This window comes from Salvia splendens, chromosome 22 (assembly GCF_004379255.2).
Source record: "Salvia splendens isolate huo1 chromosome 22, SspV2, whole genome shotgun sequence".
Taxonomy (NCBI): Eukaryota; Viridiplantae; Streptophyta; class Magnoliopsida; order Lamiales; family Lamiaceae; genus Salvia; species Salvia splendens.
The window spans coordinates 23,581,744-23,598,792 of record NC_056053.1 but is presented as its reverse complement, the minus strand read 5'-3'; the positions used below and the strand labels follow the sequence as shown (position 1 = coordinate 23,598,792).

At 35.5% G+C, this 17,049-nt stretch overlaps 2 protein-coding genes across 4 annotated transcripts; both read left to right on the top strand.

The window, feature by feature from the left end:
• The first annotated feature begins 1,717 nt into the window (after positions 1 to 1,717).
• LOC121787702 (aspartic proteinase 36-like) lies at positions 1,718 to 6,338 on the top strand. Of its 3 annotated transcripts, none has more exons than XR_006047523.1 (10): positions 1,718 to 2,309; positions 2,746 to 2,875; positions 2,975 to 3,225; positions 3,520 to 3,747; positions 4,436 to 4,598; positions 4,854 to 4,927; positions 5,086 to 5,219; positions 5,317 to 5,383; positions 5,800 to 5,871; positions 5,971 to 6,040. XR_006047523.1 is itself a non-coding variant. In XM_042186519.1 (10 exons), the coding sequence occupies exons 1-10, from the start codon at positions 2,065 to 2,067 to the stop codon at positions 6,156 to 6,158; spliced, it is 1,515 nt and encodes a 504-aa protein (XP_042042453.1). In that variant the 5' UTR covers positions 1,719 to 2,064; the 3' UTR covers positions 6,159 to 6,338. The 3 variants fall into 3 exon arrangements, 1 of the variants encoding a protein (XP_042042453.1); XM_042186519.1 differs by having other exon boundaries at positions 1,719 to 2,309; positions 5,045 to 5,141; positions 5,971 to 6,338; XR_006047524.1 differs by lacking the exon at positions 5,971 to 6,040 and having other exon boundaries at positions 1,719 to 2,309; positions 5,045 to 5,219.
• Positions 6,339 to 9,688: 3,350 nt separating this feature from the next.
• On the top strand, positions 9,689 to 14,476 carry LOC121785949 (polyadenylate-binding protein 7-like). Its single transcript, XM_042184442.1, has 10 exons — positions 9,689 to 10,218; positions 11,065 to 11,183; positions 11,305 to 11,498; positions 11,622 to 11,881; positions 11,974 to 12,080; positions 12,165 to 12,354; positions 13,021 to 13,310; positions 13,417 to 13,557; positions 13,741 to 13,872; positions 13,970 to 14,476. Exons 1-10 carry the CDS (start codon positions 10,017 to 10,019, stop codon positions 14,165 to 14,167), a joined length of 1,833 nt encoding a protein of 610 aa, XP_042040376.1. The 5' UTR covers positions 9,689 to 10,016; the 3' UTR covers positions 14,168 to 14,476.
• Positions 14,477 to 17,049: the final 2,573 nt, after the last annotated feature.

Here is a 17,049-nt window from a genome sequence, read left to right as displayed (position 1 = left end):
ACAAAATATGTGACAGAAAATAAATTTTGCAATATAGGTAAAATTTCATACTTCATGCCACTACAAAAAATAAATATGGCAAGCTTTGGGAACTATGATATCTTTTGGATCACATTTGATTTTTCTTGATATATGCTGACACATCGAATGTTCACTCACCTAATACATCTACTCCTATAATAGTATTCACTTACCTTATTGATATGCTTTTTTTTTACTAGTACTATTATGATTATCTACTGCAAATAGTCTTGATAATGGACATCATAAGTTTTAATATATACTCCATAGAGATCAATTGTGAATATTATTAGATAATGTGTCTCACCTCAATAGAGAGATACTACAAAAAATAAAAAGGTTTTATAAATATAAAAAATGAAAAAATAAGTCTATTAATTGTGAACGGATATTATGTGTATTTCGCTATATACTCATTGTTTGAACTATAATTCACTTGCGTTGTATAACACAACTTTGTAAAAAATTTAAAAAGTTGAGAGTTACAAAAAAAAACGAAAAATTTGAAATATAACAAATTTAAATAAAAAATTTGCATTGTGAATCTTGAATGGCATCATGGCCGGAACATATGGATTTTACAACACACCACTTATACACATAATTGTTACAATCACACGTATAATGAATTACTATACTCCACATGATTAAACAAAGGTTAAAAATCAATGCAAATTGACATTAATTTTTAATGCCTACACACATTCTTCCACAGATTTTACGTTCACAGGAACATTAGTTAGACCACTACTTTGCTTACTTATTTAATTAAGATTTTGCAACATCTAAATATTGTTTAAATCCGACATTAACCCTGAATTATGTTGGTCTATCATGATTATGTTGTTTAAAGTCTCCTTAATTCCTGAAAATAGTGCAACGGTCAAAGGCCTCTCCCTCTCTCTAATGATGCAACATTATCTTTCTATTCATCAAAATTTGTCGTATTGAGGCTACTATTTCATGTGGAAATTTTGGATGTGATTTACCGACATTGCAATATACTCCTGAAAAATGAAATAGGTTAAAAGTTGGCTATATATGTAATACGAAGTATATTAGTAATATCAACTATTTTTATAAATGTTGAATTATCGAAAAAAAATAGTACTACTAAAATTTGGTCGAAATCTGGTAAGTCCATAATTTTAAAAATCAGATAAAAAACATAGTAGTAAAATTTAGATTTATTCTTATTAATCTCACATCAATATTATGTAAAAAAAAATTATCGTTTAGTTCAGAAATATCAATAATAAGTAATATCATAAGTAAGTGACCAAACTTTTTTTATAGTAAAAATTGAGCTAAAATCTAAAAATAAATTTTTTGATTAATTTTTGAAGTTGTATTAAACCATAACTTTAACCAAATATCATTATTTTTAATACACTATAAGAGTAGTATTTAATCCTTTCACACCGATAAATGTACTACTTTTTCATTTTTTAATTTGGATTTGACTAGAATGATGAGATGTTTCCTTCATTAAAAGGCTCTTTATTAAATTAATTAACATACTCGACACATTTATAAAAGAGCAGACATCAGTCCACTTTATTTTATTCTCATTTGGTGGTTGCACCCCTAATTTAGATATACAATAGATACACTCATACACCATATTAATAATTTACCCATTTTACCCTTTAAGATTAAGCCACTCGTATTTACGCATTTGGAACATATCCGACTTTACTCACAAATTCATAATCATATGAACCATTTCATAATCTCTCTCTCTCTCTCTCTCTCTCTCTCTCTCCTCTCTCACACACACTAACACACACACCTCTGAATTCAACAACTGTGTTGAATGTTGCTACATATGATTATATCATCTTCATCTACTTGTACAGTTCTACCACTGATCTCGTTTTCTCGATAATAGACTGCCGTTTGATGAGAAACTGCCTAAAATTTGATTGCGCACTCGATTCATATTCAATTATATAGAAAATAATTAATCGAGCAGCACAGTTGTTAAGCTCGAACAGTGTAGGCGTAGAATCGACAGCTCAGAGCTGTTTTGTAGCGCCGGAGATGGCTGGACTGGTTTTCTATGTGGTGGCGGCGGTGGTTGCGTTGGCGGCCGCCGCCGCCTCAGCGTCGACTGACGCCGTAGGATTTCAGAGAGTTCTGCCGCTGGAGAGAGCTTTTCCGGTGAAGGAGGACCTAGAGGTGAGTAAAGCTCGGGACCGTGCAAGGCGCGGACGCATGCTGCAGAGCTACTCCGGCGGCATCGTCGATTTCACGGTCGACGGTACCTCCGATCCCTACGCCGTCGGGTAATTACTTAGTAGCATCTCTGTGAACACTGTGTTGTTATATTGTGATGAGTTCGTTAGTAGAATTTCGGTTGCGTTTATTGTTTAATTATTTCTGTTTGGTGCTCTAGATAATGATTGGTGAGTGAGTTCAGCAAATTTATTTATTGTTTTGGAAATCAGCTGCTTGAATTTACTACGCTTTTCTACAGCTTCATCTAATCAACGGTTTGATTTGGAATTTTGAGACCTGATTATTTAGAATTGAAACGTTGACCGTTTGGATTTTGTTTGGTGAATGATTCGGGTGTGAACGTGTAATTCAGATACTTTACGTTTTCACATTGTATTGAGTTCGCCTTTTATGATTTACTTTGTATAACTAGTTGATGAAGCAGTTGTTGTTAACAGTATTTTATCATGGTTAACCGTACTGCGCTACTGCTTAATTTTGCAGACTTTATTATACGAAAGTTAGGTTGGGATCTCCACCTCAAGAGTTCAATGTGCAGATTGATACTGGAAGTGACATCTTGTGGGTTACTTGCAGTTCCTGTAACGATTGTCCCCAGAATAGTGGATTGGGAGTATGCGACTCCTACTCTTTATCTTGTTACTTGCTCATTCATTAGTGTTGTGCAATTTATTTGAGTTTTAAATTGACTTTCTGTGTATTATGCTTTCAGATTCCTCTCAACTTCTTCAATGGCGCGTCGTCCTCAACCTTTTCACCAATGTCCTGCTCGGATAGTATATGTGCTTCCATTGTTCAAACTGCATCCGCAGAATGCAATAGTGGGAGCAATCAGTGTGCATACTCATTCAAATATGGCGATGGAAGTGGCACTTCTGGTCTATATGTGTCTGATATGCTTTATTTTGATACAGTTATGGATGCCTCTTTGATAGTCAATTCTTCTGCCCCTATTGTTTTCGGGTAAGCCGTTATATGGGTCCTATTGTTTATATTTTTATCCTGGTATTATCATGATCAGATGCTTTGTGTTGTTCTATTCATATTGTGCCTCGACACAGCTAATATGATTTAAGTAGGAGCAGTTTGAAACTGCTGCCCTTGCAAGAACAGCTCTATGTATCAGAATAATTTTCTGTTATGATTTTTTGGGTTAAAAGGAAGAAATATATTTGTGCAACATGCATTTAGCTTCTGATATCATTTAGTTTCCTCTAGCTTAACCCTATAGAATTTCAATTTTTTTTGTGGAAACAGGTGTAGCACTTCACTGTTTGGAGACCTGACTGATTCAGATAGAGCAGTTGATGGAATATTTGGCTTTGGCCAGAATGGTCTTTCTGTAATATCACAACTATCATCAAGAAGGATCACTCCTAAAGTATTTTCCCATTGCTTGAAAGGGGAGGGTAGTGGTGGAGGTATACTAGTTCTTGGTGAGATAATGGATCCAAGAATCGTTTATACACCCCTTGTTCCATCGCAGTACGTCTATTTGCAATATGCCTGCTTAAATATTCTTAATTTTTTTTTCTTGACAATTGTGTGGCTGTATGGCCCTTAAGGTGCATTTAGTAAATCCAGAAATGACATTTCATCCATGCAATAATGCTCATATTTAATATGATAACCCTTGCCAATGAGAACTTCTTTTAATCATAATTTTAACTGATGCACGAGGCATGGGTGGATAGTAGTATAGATTAACAGGTAAATAATTGTCAAGGATTTGGTTCTTTGGCTTTTTCCTTTCATCCGATTTTGATATTCCTTCTAGTTGGAATGAAATCCTTAAGAATACAGGCTATCCCCAGCAGACATTTGCAGTACAACAAATTACATAATTTTATTGGTATAGTTCCCACTCAAATCATTCCCTTCACTACTAGGCGATGTTCTGATTTCAATATATAATCTAAATAATTTTTGCATAATGGTGCACGTTAAATTGAAATAACAGCTTTTTTTGGGTTAGTGTCTGTTATTCGTGCCTCCGACCTAAATGCATAATATAATTGGTATACTTCTCATTGTTATGAATGGAAACCCCTGTTCTCTTACATAAAAAATGAGACAATGCTGCTTCTTGTTTGTTTTCACTGCATTGAGAATGAATGACTTTGGAGACATATGCCAATTTGATGTTTGATTTGTATCTTTAATTTTTTTTCAGGCCTCATTATAATTTACATCTGCAGAGCATTGCTGTCAATGGACAAGTGTTACCTATTGATCAAGGTTTGTTTACTACGTCAGGCAACCGAGGAACTATAATCGATTCTGGAACTACGTTGGCTTACCTTGTGCAAGGAGCTTATGATCCTCTTGTTGCTGCTGTAAGCATCCTGATCCACTTCATGCGTGCCTTTCTTTTCTATCATGAACCAATTGATGCTACGACCTGCACGGAAAACAGTTAATGTCATAGGTTTTTGACCTTACAAAATACCACATTACTGATATTAAGGTGGTCTAATTATATATTCAGAACATGAGACTGATTAATTCCAGCCTCTCTTAACGAGGTCTCATGAAGCTAAAAACTATAGAGAGTGAACCCAGAATCCTGACCCTTTTTTCTATGCTTGCAGATAACTGGTTCCATTTCTCCATCCGTGAGACCAATTACATCTAAAGGAAATCAATGCTATCTGCTTTCTACAAGGTTTGTGTATTCTTTATTATTTAAATATGCATTTCAGACCATTTCAGTGTAGATTAACCATAAGCTACTACACGAGCACCTTAATAAGAGTGCTACTGGTTTCTGTTCTATAAACAGCTTAGCAGAGGTCTTCCCCCAAGTTTCTTTCAATTTTGCAGGAGGTGCATCCATGGTTTTAAGACCAATCGACTACCTTGTACATATGGGATTTGCTGTGAGTCTTCCACTTATATCCTTTTATACTGGATTATTTCCTCGGCATCCTGGCTGTTGATACAAAAACAATTTTCTGGTCTGCTCCTCTTAGATCATGATTATCATGGCATCAACAGTGATCATCATATAGTATTTACCCAGCCTAAACTTTTAATTGTTACCGTTTGTCTCAGGATGGTGCTACAATGTGGTGCATGGGCTTTCTTAAAGTTCCAAATCAAGGCACAACAATTCTGGGAGGTGGTTGCCTGTCTATAAGCTATTTATAATACAATTACTTACTCGAAATATTGTATCGTCATTTAATATCCTTGAAGCCTGTTATTATTCTCCAAGCCTCAGCAACTTCTCTGTGCCATCCAATTTCAAGACACATGACACAATAAATTAGAACAAGTCTCATAACTTTTATTGTATGTATAAATTCCCAATGCATCGAAGTTATTGGACTAATGCAAATGATACTCCAGTCGCCTTGTGATATAGTCGTTCTTTGATGCTCAAGTGACAAACTTACCACTCGATAGAAACAGCATAGCTAGAAGTTTTTTGCGCACTTGCTTAGATTTGAACTGTACTGGCTCCGATTTTTGGTTTATACTCTGAACCATTTGTGAAGTTTGCCTCATCTTACTTGTACGTTGTCTTATTTCCAGATCTTGTACTCAAGGACAAAATTTTCGTTTACGATTTGGTTCACCAAAGAATAGGATGGGCAGACTATGACTGTAAGTTGACTGAAATTTGTAGACCATTAAGCGTCCTTACTATATCAGGCATTTCATGATATCTGAATGTCCTGCGCAACTTCCGAATTTTTTGTTCAGGCGCATTGTCCGTTAATGTCTCCATAACTTCGGGCAAAGACGAATACGTCAGCGCCGGACAGCTGAGTGTGAGCAGCAGCTCTTCCACTGGTGAAATCTTCAAGGCTATGCATAGGTATTATAGTGTTCTGGTTCTGGTTCTGGTTCTGGTGCTGCATTTGTTGCTGTTAGGGATTCTTTTTCAGTAGATTATATCCACTCATGCCTATTTTTTCATCCATTTCTGATTTCATCAATTTATATTTGTTGCAATTGGCAACACTTTCATGTCATCTTCAAGATCATATGAAAAAAGTATTAAAAAAATCAGAAATCATGTCAACTTGAGCACTTGGAAGGGATGATAGAAAAGTGAGGAAGTTCTCTAACGTTTTTTATTTATGATTAATTATGAAATTTGGGAATATAGGACTAGAGATAGGGGTGTGCATTCGGGTTTAGGTTCGGTTTTTTGTCAAAACCGAACCAAAACTGAAAAACCGAATTTAGTTCAAAATCCAAACCGAACCGAACTCGAAAAACCGAAAAATCGAAACCGAAAAACCGAAAACCGAACTTAAAAACCCGAAAAACCCGAACAAAACCGAAAAAACCGAAAAACCTGAAAAAATAAATATAATATTAATATGTATATATATATGTGTGTGTGTAATTTATTTTATTTTATATATACTAATAGAATATTTATATATAATATAAAATTAATAATACATATAATATAGTAGAATTTATTAAAAGAATATACTATATATTATATATAATATAATATATTAAATTAATAGAATATATATATAATTTGGTTTTTCGGTTTTTCGGTTTTTTTCTTCGCCCGAATCGAACCGAAAAATCGAAATTTTTGTATTTTCAAAACCGAACCGAACCGAAAAACCGAAATAACCGAACCGAATTTCAAAATTTCCGGTTCGGATATTCGGTTTCCGGTTTTTTTGCTCACCCTTAACTAGAGATGTTATTTCTGTACATTATAGGATGCATTGATTGTCTTTAGTAGTATAATAATACAAAGAGCGGATAATATACCTCCATCCAAAAAAAATTGCCATGTTAACCACAATAAGTTATCACTTTTGATTGCCTCTCATAGAGTAAATGGTTATTTGTGTGTAAATACATGAACTTTTAATTTTATTTTTTTTCTCTATTTTTTAATATAAATACATGAATTTTGAGTTTTCTAATTTTTCTCTAACAAAACATTTTCGGTCAAATTAAAACTATGTATAGGACACTTGACATATTACCATCTAGGTGGAGAAAGATGGCAATTCAATGACATGTTATTAGCCTCTGAATGCATGAACTTTCGATATTTTTTTTTTATTTTTTCCCTTTACTTTTTTTTTCTTAATTTAAATACAGTTTGAGATTATCTGATTTTCCCTCATATGAACAATTTCAATAAAAATAAAATTAATTTTTGAATTGTTCTAATATTCCCATTTTCTGAATTGTAATTTTAGGTTACTTTAGACTATAAATCTTATTTTTAGTATATTGGACTGTCTATTTTGTTGATTAACAAATTTTAAGAGATTATGAATTGAGATATTTGTGATTTTTTTCTTTCAAATTACATTTGGTTGGGGTGATGATTGTTTTCATTTTTATTTACTAATATTAAGTTTTGGTGATTTAATATGATTAAGAAAGAATTTGCAAACAAATTTTGTTACTCCCTTTATTCCATCCCACATTACAAGTGATTGATTTTTCTTGTTAGGTTATCTTACTACAAATGATTAATTTTTATTTTTTGCAAAAAAATAACGTAATTAATCTTTCTTACATTATTCTCTATAGTACTTTGTTATCCACTTAACTTATATGGAGTATCATTTTTCTATACCTACGCCCAAAAGAACCCGATCACTTTGTGTGATAGATGGACTATTATTTAATTTTCTTTATTTAAATTATGTGATTTAAATATTTTGGAGAATTATTTTTTTTGTATATTTTAAAAAATACTATAAATTAATACTCATGTCTAAACTTTAAACAAAGTGTTGTGAATTAAAATATTTTAGAAAAAAATCTATCGCTTAGAAAAAATTAGAAAACCTCATCAGTTTTGAAAATATTTAGAAAATCTCAAAGTTTGGAAGGGTCTAGAAAATCTAAAAAATTTGTGTATTTAAACGATGTAGTTTTAGTACTCATTATATTTTGCCACTCTGATAATATCAACAAATACGCCAGCTTCAATTCAAAGAAAATTAGTTTTGCAGAAGAATAAAAAATATTCAAAATTTATATATTTAGATTCAAAAATAAAAATATAGAGAAAAAGAAAAAAAATGCTAAATGTTTATATATTTATAGGTAAATAACCTAAATAAAATGTATTCTAGCATTTTTGTTAAACATATAATTGTCATCACTATAATAAGGACACTCATAAATATCATCACTATAAAAAGAAATATATTTTATTTAAAAATTCAACGAATGCAATATATTAGTATTTAGTTTTACTAGAAAAAAAAAATACTTTTTTCGTCTGAACATAATTAAGTTATTCTTTTTTAAATTGTCCCATTAAAATTACTTTCTTTCACGGCAAAAATCAACATATTTTATGGAGTAAGTATATGTGTTTCTTAATTTATTCTTTATCATATTATTTGTATTTTAAATTATTTATTCTATTCTGAGTTCCATGGAATATTTTATTGTTTTATTTATTTACTTTGTTTCTTTAATGCCTATAAGGTTTTATGTACAATTGTACTCAAGTCAAAAGCAACTAGCAATTTAGGAGAGAGAAAATTGTACATTAATTGAACTTTTCCTCTTTAACAAACTATTGTACCATAATCGAAAACGGCAAAGTATCTTTTGATATTTCCTCATCTAAAATAAAATGAGATCCAAATAATAACATTTCAAAATTTTAATTCCAAATTGTACCAAGATTTAAAACTGCCGAGTATCTTTGGGTATTTTCTCTGCGAAAATAAAATCAATCCAAATAATAAAATTTGAATATTTAATTTTGAAATTGTAGCAAAATTTTTGTTGGGAGTAAAGAGAGGATTATATTATTTCCATTCTAAACACTTTTTTCTAAAAAAAAGCTAGATATAGTATATGTATAATATCAATTAAAGAATAATATTATTGTAGGTGGAATCACACCACACAATGTAATAAATGTGTCTCAATAGCTAAAATGCTGATGAATTTTTAGTTTGAGTAATAATTTTGTGAGAAAATTAATGTGATTTTATTCAATTCATTAGCATCCACAAATCACGGTTATCCTATAATTGAATGTGAAGTGTATAGACATCAAATTGAATGCAATTTAAAGACAAAAATTGCAAATACCTCTTAAAATTGTTTATTCACTCGAAACATTACACATAATATATGTAATTTACAAAAGAGTTGTTATATTGTAAAAAAGCTAAATTTAGACAAGAGTTAAATTAAAATAATTGATAAATCAACTTCAGTTTGATTGAAATTAGTCATCGGGAGAAAATCAGAAGATTTCAAAAAAAAAACAAAATTTGTGTACTTACAAGTAAATAAACTTTAATAATCCGTTCACAAAATAATAATTTTATCATAAAAATCTCAAAATTTGTGTATTTAGATTTGAAAATAAAAATTCAGGTGTAAAACTAGGAAATATAAAAAATTGATATATTTACACATTTAAGACAAATAACGATTAGCAAATTTATTTCTAAAAATAATATTGTCGTGATTCACCTAGAGACCATTGACCAAAAATAAACAATTCGCGAGTGAAGCGACGCGCTCCGTCGGATCCGTACACGCACTGTTTACGCACAAAACTCCCGCGTCCATGCAAATACCCTAACAAGAAAAACACACACTCTCTCTCTTCCTCACTCTCTCTTCTCCTATTTTCATTTAAGGAAAAAAAAATCTCTTGCGTTATTCGCTTTCCAAATCCTCTCACATTTCCATCGTAATTACCGCTCAATACCCTGCGTAACGCCTCCAATTTTTTGATCGAGAAACGGAGGAGCAGATCGATCGAAGCATCAATAATGGCAACGGAATCTGCGGTTCTGATTCCGGTGACGCCGGCGTCTCTGTACGTCGGAGACCTGCATCCCGACGTGACCGATGCTGTTTTGCTCGAGGCTTTCAAGGAGTTCAATTCGCTGTCGTCAGTACGCGTCTGCCTTGATTCCGCCACCGGCCGCTCGCTCGGTTACGGCTACGTCAACTTCGATTCGCCTCACGACGGTAATTTTTTATTTTATTTATTGATTTCTTTATTTACCTTTTGTGTGTGTAAATTGGAGGGTTGTGTGTTGTGTGGAAGCGGATCGGGTGAATGGTGAATTGTGACTGCGTTGATTTGTGATTGAAGTTGTTTTAATGAATAATTGATGTTTGTGGTTGCGTTTGACTGGAGGTTATTTTGGTACGTTTTCATGATTAGAGAGGTTAGATCGAATTGATTTCTGTACGAAACAAAGATTAATGCAGTATATGACAATTTGTATCGCTAATCCAATGTTTTTATGATAATTAAAGAGGACAGCACAATAAGGTACATTTCCATGTCAGTTTCTAACATGTCGATGGAGGCACAATGATTCAGTACTTTTTTTTGGATGAATTTCGTGCATATCATCAAATTATTTCTGGATAGCTGATTCTGATACTTTCTACTCAGCTAAAAGCACCTGACTGCAAGAATTACTATTAGTACAATATACTGTAATTATAAGTTTTACACAGCATTTTGATTTTAACATGATGTGAAATTTTTCCTCAAACCTGAATCAATAGGAACTGAATGGGTGTGATTCTCTCTCACCATTGGAGCCAAAACTCATTGAGACTAGTCTCATTGCAGTCTATATCCGTGTGTATGTTACAATTTAAATAATTTGTACGACGAGCATCAAAGGCCTACTTTAAACTGCTATGGCTAATTCGTTAAATGTGGAAGTCTGATTCTTGGTCTGCATATTCCTTGATATTTGTTGTGCCATCGACTGCATTCGCATGATTCTGTTATTACTAATTTGTTATACTTACTTGCTCCTTGCGCTCTTCTTTACCTCCTGCTTTTTTCTGTAGCCATTCAGGCTATTGAATTGAAAAATCATCTCACACTGAATGGAAAAGAGATTAGGGTTATGTGGTCACACCGTGACTCGGATGGACGAAAAAGTGGAGTTGGAAATGTCTTTGTCAAGGTACGTCTGGTTTTCTATTTGATTTAACATTACTGGTTTAAGAGGCCATGAGATATCCTTAACGCTGGTTCATGATCCAGTTTGTTGAATATAATAGTTTATATCTGTGTTTCCATTGTAGAATTTGAGCGACTCAATAGATAGCATTAAGCTTCAAGAAATGTTTCAGAAGTTTGGTGATATTATATCTTGTAAAGTAGTCACTTCTGATGATGGGAAGAGCAGAGGATATGGCTTTGTCCAGTTTGAGTCTGAAGCCTCTGCAAAAGCGGCCATTGAGAAGCTCAACGGCACAGATGATGGAGGAAAACAGATGTATGTCACATTCTCGGTTCTCCCTTGTTTCTCCTCATGCATTTTTGCTTGAGTTTTATACGAGAGACATTTCTTCTTCTCCCTTTTTATAACACTTTTTCACTAAAAAGGCTTTTTTAATAGGTACGTTAGTAAATTTATCAAAAAAAGTGACCGAGCTATTGCTTCTCACGAGGTGAAGTACACAAACCTGTATGTGAAGAATCTAGATACAGGTATATCTGAGGAAGTGTTTAAGGAAAAGTTCTCTCAATATGGAAAAATTGTGAGCTTAGTCATCTCAAAAGATGAGAATGGTGCATCAAGAGGTTTTGGGTTTGTTAATTTTGAGAAAGCAGAAGATGCCAAATCTGCAGTAGTAGCTTTGAATGGATCACAACTTGGTATGGTTATGATCTTATCAAATTTTATACTAATATTATGCCAAGTAACATTTCTATTTGAAACTTTCTCATAAAATCCACTCATTTAACAGCCTCAAAGGTCTTATATGTCGCCCGAGCACAAAAAAAATCAGAACGCCAGGAAATGTTACGCCTTGAGTTTGAGGAGAAAAGGAAGGAGCAGATCTTGAAATACCAGGTTCTAAAGGAGTTGTTTTCTTCATAAAATGGTTACTTATTAAATTTTTTATGATTATATTTTCCTTTACTCTATTGATTGCAGGCATCGAATGTGTATGTAAAGAATATTGATGATGAAATCTCTGATGACGAGCTAAGACTGCATTTTAGTCAGTGTGGCACAATTACCTCTGCAACGATAATGAGAGATGATAAAGGAATAAGCAAAGGGTTTGGATTTGTCTGCTTCTCAACGCCGGAAGAGGCAAATAAAGCTGTATATACATTCCATGGTGAGCTTTTTACCATCTAATATATAACAACACAACATTTGAATTTCTTTTAGAGGTAATGCATGAGTGATGAGGCACAACTATACTTGCACTTGTTATCTTTTGTTCTTTGCTTGATGTAATTTCTGATCTGTATATTGAGTCATTGAAAAAATTTGTCAGAAGCATTCTAAAATATACAATGATTGGCCTGTCATGGAATCAGAACTCTGCTTTCCTTCTTGTGTGGAGGATGGTTTGAACGGCATGTGTGACTGCATATCTATCCAGTTTATCGTCTCACGTTCAATTCCATTCATGGAAATCATGTGAATGCATTAAACATTGTCTTTAGTGTTAATTTTGTTTACAAAGCATCAAACTATGCATAAATGTAATTTTCCTACATGAATTAACATGTGTTGGATAGCACTTGCTGCACTTTGATTCCACTTTATCACTATCACCAGATTTCTTATTCAACAGTATCAGTTTTTTCTTAAGTATTTAGCTTCATTACAGATTCCTTTCTTGTTTCGTTAATTACAACTTTAAAGACCGCACCAAGGTGCTCCACCATGAAACCTTTGGCCTCAGGCATTAACCACTCAACACTAGGCCACACACACACATAGATTCCCATTTCATTATTGCAATAGCACACTTATATTGTGACATGTGTTACAGGGTTGATTTTGCGAAGGAAGCCATTATATGTGGCAATTGCTCAGAGAAAAGAGGAAAGACAAGTTCAGTTGCAGGTGATACATGCTCAACGTCTGGCAGGATTATCAGGACCACATTCACCTGTTATGCAGGGTGGATACTCTCATTTTTATTATCCCCCCGGAGTTGTTCCACAGATACCTGCACAGCCTAGTCTGCTATATCAGCAGCCAGGAATCAGGCCAGGATGGAGGGCTAATGGCATTCCAAATCCTTCTAGACCCGTTTTTCACCCATCTCCTGTCCCCTTGGTCAGTTTATTTGGTTTCAGTTTCAGCACTAATTTCTAATTAACTCTTTTATACTTATAACTCAACTTATCATTGTCTTTCTTTCTTCCTTTCTTCATATTTACAGCCCCCCAACAGTTCTAGGCAAAGACAAAGAGGAAGGATAAACGGGAATATTCTACCACAAGCCGCTGTGCTCGCATATCCATCACATTTGCAACGGCCAGTTCACCCCATGACTTCATCTAAAGATTCCAACAATCAGCAGGTAGTACCTTTCACACGTGACATGTCCACTCATGTATTAATTTTTAACTGTACTACTCTAGTTAGTAACTGGTTCAGCAAGCATGTGAAACACTACATTTCAGTATTATGCCGCTTTAATTCATTTAGCACCATATTCAATTTACACGAATCCCTAATCTTAGACGGCCTATTCTTGGCTCAGCCGATTTTGATGTCTTCTGGGGTTGGTGGCAATGGATCCGAAATTTTAAGCAGCCTGCTCGCTGCAGCTCCTCCAGAGCAACAGAAACACATTCTCGGGGAGCGCCTTTATCCTCTGGTTGCTCATCACCAGGTCACTAAATCAAATCTTTCCTAATTTCCCACATTAATCCAGGACTAGTTTAGCCTTTACCAAAGTGACGATTTTTAACATGATATCGCAAATGCAGCCTGATCTGGCAGAAAAGATAACAGGCATGCTTCTGGAGATGGACAACAGCGAACTACTGGTGCTGTTGGATTCACCGGATTCACTGTCCTCCAAGGTCGATGAGGCGGTTCAGGTCCTCAAACTATCAAATGCCAAGGTGTCCAATTCAGACGCGCCGCGCTCAAATTACCTCTCTGCTCGAGTTGCTGTCAAGTGATGGACGGATACTAAGGTCCCATAGTTTCTCTCACAGCCTTCCCAATCTTCATTAAAACTCATTTACATGCTTTACTTCCATCTACTATACTCAGGTAGATACTCTAAAAAAACAGTTTTGTTCTATTATTCATGGTTGACTAGTGGCTGCTCAGAAAGTCAAAACGTAAGAGAAGACTTGTTTAGCTGCTATAAATAGACATTATTTAGTGTGTAGAATTCCATTATCTTGTAGGTATTGCAGATAGAAATTGTATCTATTTGCAACATTATACAATTGATGGTATACTATAAACGCAGACTTTTGAAAGATATTGTGCCGCCATGCATAATTTATATTCGTCGACCGTTGCAAATATAATGCCCAGTCTCACCCAAGTTGAGTCTTGGTAGTATTTTGTTTTGGTCGTCATATTTTAGTGAAGTCATTTTTGTTTTTGTCAAAAATCAATTCATTTAATCTTTGTTTCTTTATTATATCTCATACGCTGCTATCTCTTTAATTATCTATTTTATTTTCTTTATCCTCTTTTCACTTACTAATTTTATTATTTCACCAGTTAATTTTATTAAAAAAATAAATTATTTTCTTAAATTTTTTTGTCCAAAAGAGATGTTTCATTTTCAAGATGATATAAAATAGTTTTTATTGAAAATTATTGTCTTCAACTAAATAAATAAAATTGGATTGGGTTGAGGGTTCTGTTTGAGTTAGCATGTAAATTAGAATCTTACTGTTTGTATTATAAATAATACTATTATATTTTCGGAAACTTTTTCATTATATGTTTACACTAGTGTGAGTACTATCCACTAAGAGCATCCACACTGGGACGGATGTCCCGATGAACTTCCTAAAAACACCTCATGTCACGTCATAAAGACATCTCACTGCACTGCCAAGTCATAAGGACATCCCACTGCACAATGACGGACATCCCGACAGACATCCACAATAATAAAAATTCACAAATTCACCAAATTAAACAATTTACGGAATTAAAATTTCGACACGAATACGGAGAAAATGCAACTACTTTATTTAAAATAAAAAACATACATAATTATTTTAAAAAATACATAGTTTAAAAAAAACAACCTCAAGCTTCGACAAATGCGGCCCCCGGGCGTCTCATAGTGTCGATGCCATCCCCAAATCGCGTCTCATAGTGTCGATGACATCCTTCGACATGATCTTGTATAAGGGATCAGTCGCTGCATACCACTTGTCCATGGTGTCGAGCATACTCTGCGTTAGCTGCACACGGGCGAGATTGTTGAGCTCGAGAGTGACCAGGGACGGAGATACCGATTGGACCTCGTGGGACTTGCTGGCGCTTCCCCTAGCCGCATCGCGGTCTTTTGCCCAACCGGGCGACGGCGGAAGGAAGACGATTGAGTTTGTGGGAACTCTGCCTCGGCGGAAGGAGTTCGTGGGAACCGGCACTGCTGCTGTACTCCCTGGAGGCGTTGATCTTTGCCCGCTTCGGCCAGCCAGCTTCAACACCCGCACTAAACTTGGCGGAAGTCTGCACCACAAGATAGACCTCCCAATATTTGAACTCCCTGAAACCCAATTCACTGTCGGGGTACTGCTGGTGAGACAGAAGCTTCACATCATCGGCGGACATGCCGCTTGATGCCGTGCGTAGGTTGTTTTAGTAGATGCCAACAAATCTCCTGTCGAGGATCCCTACGTCGGGGCTAACCAGCATATCGACAGAATGTGGTGGCGCATTAGCCGAAGCTACCTCCAATTCAAACCGCCAGGTGGGAAGCCTCACGATGGAGAGCAATGCCGGAAACAGTGGGAGCGGCTGAGGAGGCAGCTTAGTCGATTTGCCGACATCTACCAAAACAACCTCCGCACGGCAACCAGCGACAACTCCGCCGATGATGTGAAGCTTCTGTCTCACCAGCAGTTCCCCGACAGTGAATTGGGTTTTAGGGAATTCAAATATTGGGAGATCTATCTTGTGGTGCAGACTTCCGCCAAGTTTAGTTCGGGTGTTGAAGCTGGTTGGCCGAAGCGGACGAAGATCAACGCCTCCGGAGAGTACAGCAGCAGTGCCGGTTCCCACGAACTCCCTGACGCCGAGGTAGAGTTCCTGACCCCTCAATCGTCTTCCCGCCGGCGTCGCCCGGTTGGGCAAAAGAGAGCGATGCGGATGGCTAGGGGAAGCGCCAGCGGGTCCGTGCCCGAGGTCCAATCGGCAGCTCCTTCCCAGATCGAACCCGAGCTCCCCTCACTCGCCCGCATACAACAACATGATTCACTTTTAATCACCATGGAGAAGTGGGTTGCAGCGACTGACCCCTTATACAAGTTGATGTTGAAGGATGTCATCGACAGTATGCGGTACGATTTGGGGATGCCACCCCTGCCCGTGAGTGACGACGGGACTGGCGGCAGGGACGACGAGGAGTGAGACGGGGGCCGCATTTGTTGGAGCTTTAGGTTGTTTTTTTAACTATGTATTTTTTTTAATAATTATGTATGTTTTTTTGTTTTAAATAAAGTGGTTGCATTTTCTCCGTATTCGTGTCGAAATTTTAATTCCGTAAATTGTTTAATTTGGTTAATTTGTGAATTTTTATTATTGTGGATGTCAGTCGGGATGTCCTTGGGGATGTCCGCCATTGTGCAGTGGAATGTCCTTATGACGTGGCAGTGCAGTGAGATGTCCTTATGACGGCGCGGCTATAAAACGACGGTGCGAGAAGGGGGCGGCGGTGGGAGGCGGCTGTCCTCCTACAGTGGACACCTACTCTCTTTGCCATTACTATCTCGATGGCGATCGGCACAATTTCTAGAAACGTGAATTAAATGTGTAAAACAATTTCTAGAAACGTGAATTAAATGTGTAAACAAGTCATGAGATA

What these genes read in the sequence shown, in the direction of transcription:
- LOC121787702 (XM_042186519.1), top strand. Translation starts at nt 2,065, where the DNA reads ATGGCTGGACTGGTTTTCTATGTGGTGGCGGCGGTGGTTGCGTTGGCG. An exon ending in TCCGATCCCTACGCCGTCGG is followed by an intron (nt 2,310 to 2,745) that starts GTAATTACTTAG and finishes TTAATTTTGCAG; the next exon opens with ACTTTATTATACGAAAGTTA. An exon ending in CCCAGAATAGTGGATTGGGA is followed by an intron (nt 2,876 to 2,974) that starts GTATGCGACTCC and finishes TTATGCTTTCAG; the next exon opens with ATTCCTCTCAACTTCTTCAA.
- LOC121785949 (XM_042184442.1), top strand. Translation starts at nt 10,017, where the DNA reads ATGGCAACGGAATCTGCGGTTCTGATTCCGGTGACGCCGGCGTCTCTG. An exon ending in TTGGAAATGTCTTTGTCAAG is followed by an intron (nt 11,184 to 11,304) that starts GTACGTCTGGTT and finishes TTTCCATTGTAG; the next exon opens with AATTTGAGCGACTCAATAGA. An exon ending in ACCCATCTCCTGTCCCCTTG is followed by an intron (nt 13,311 to 13,416) that starts GTCAGTTTATTT and finishes TCATATTTACAG; the next exon opens with CCCCCCAACAGTTCTAGGCA.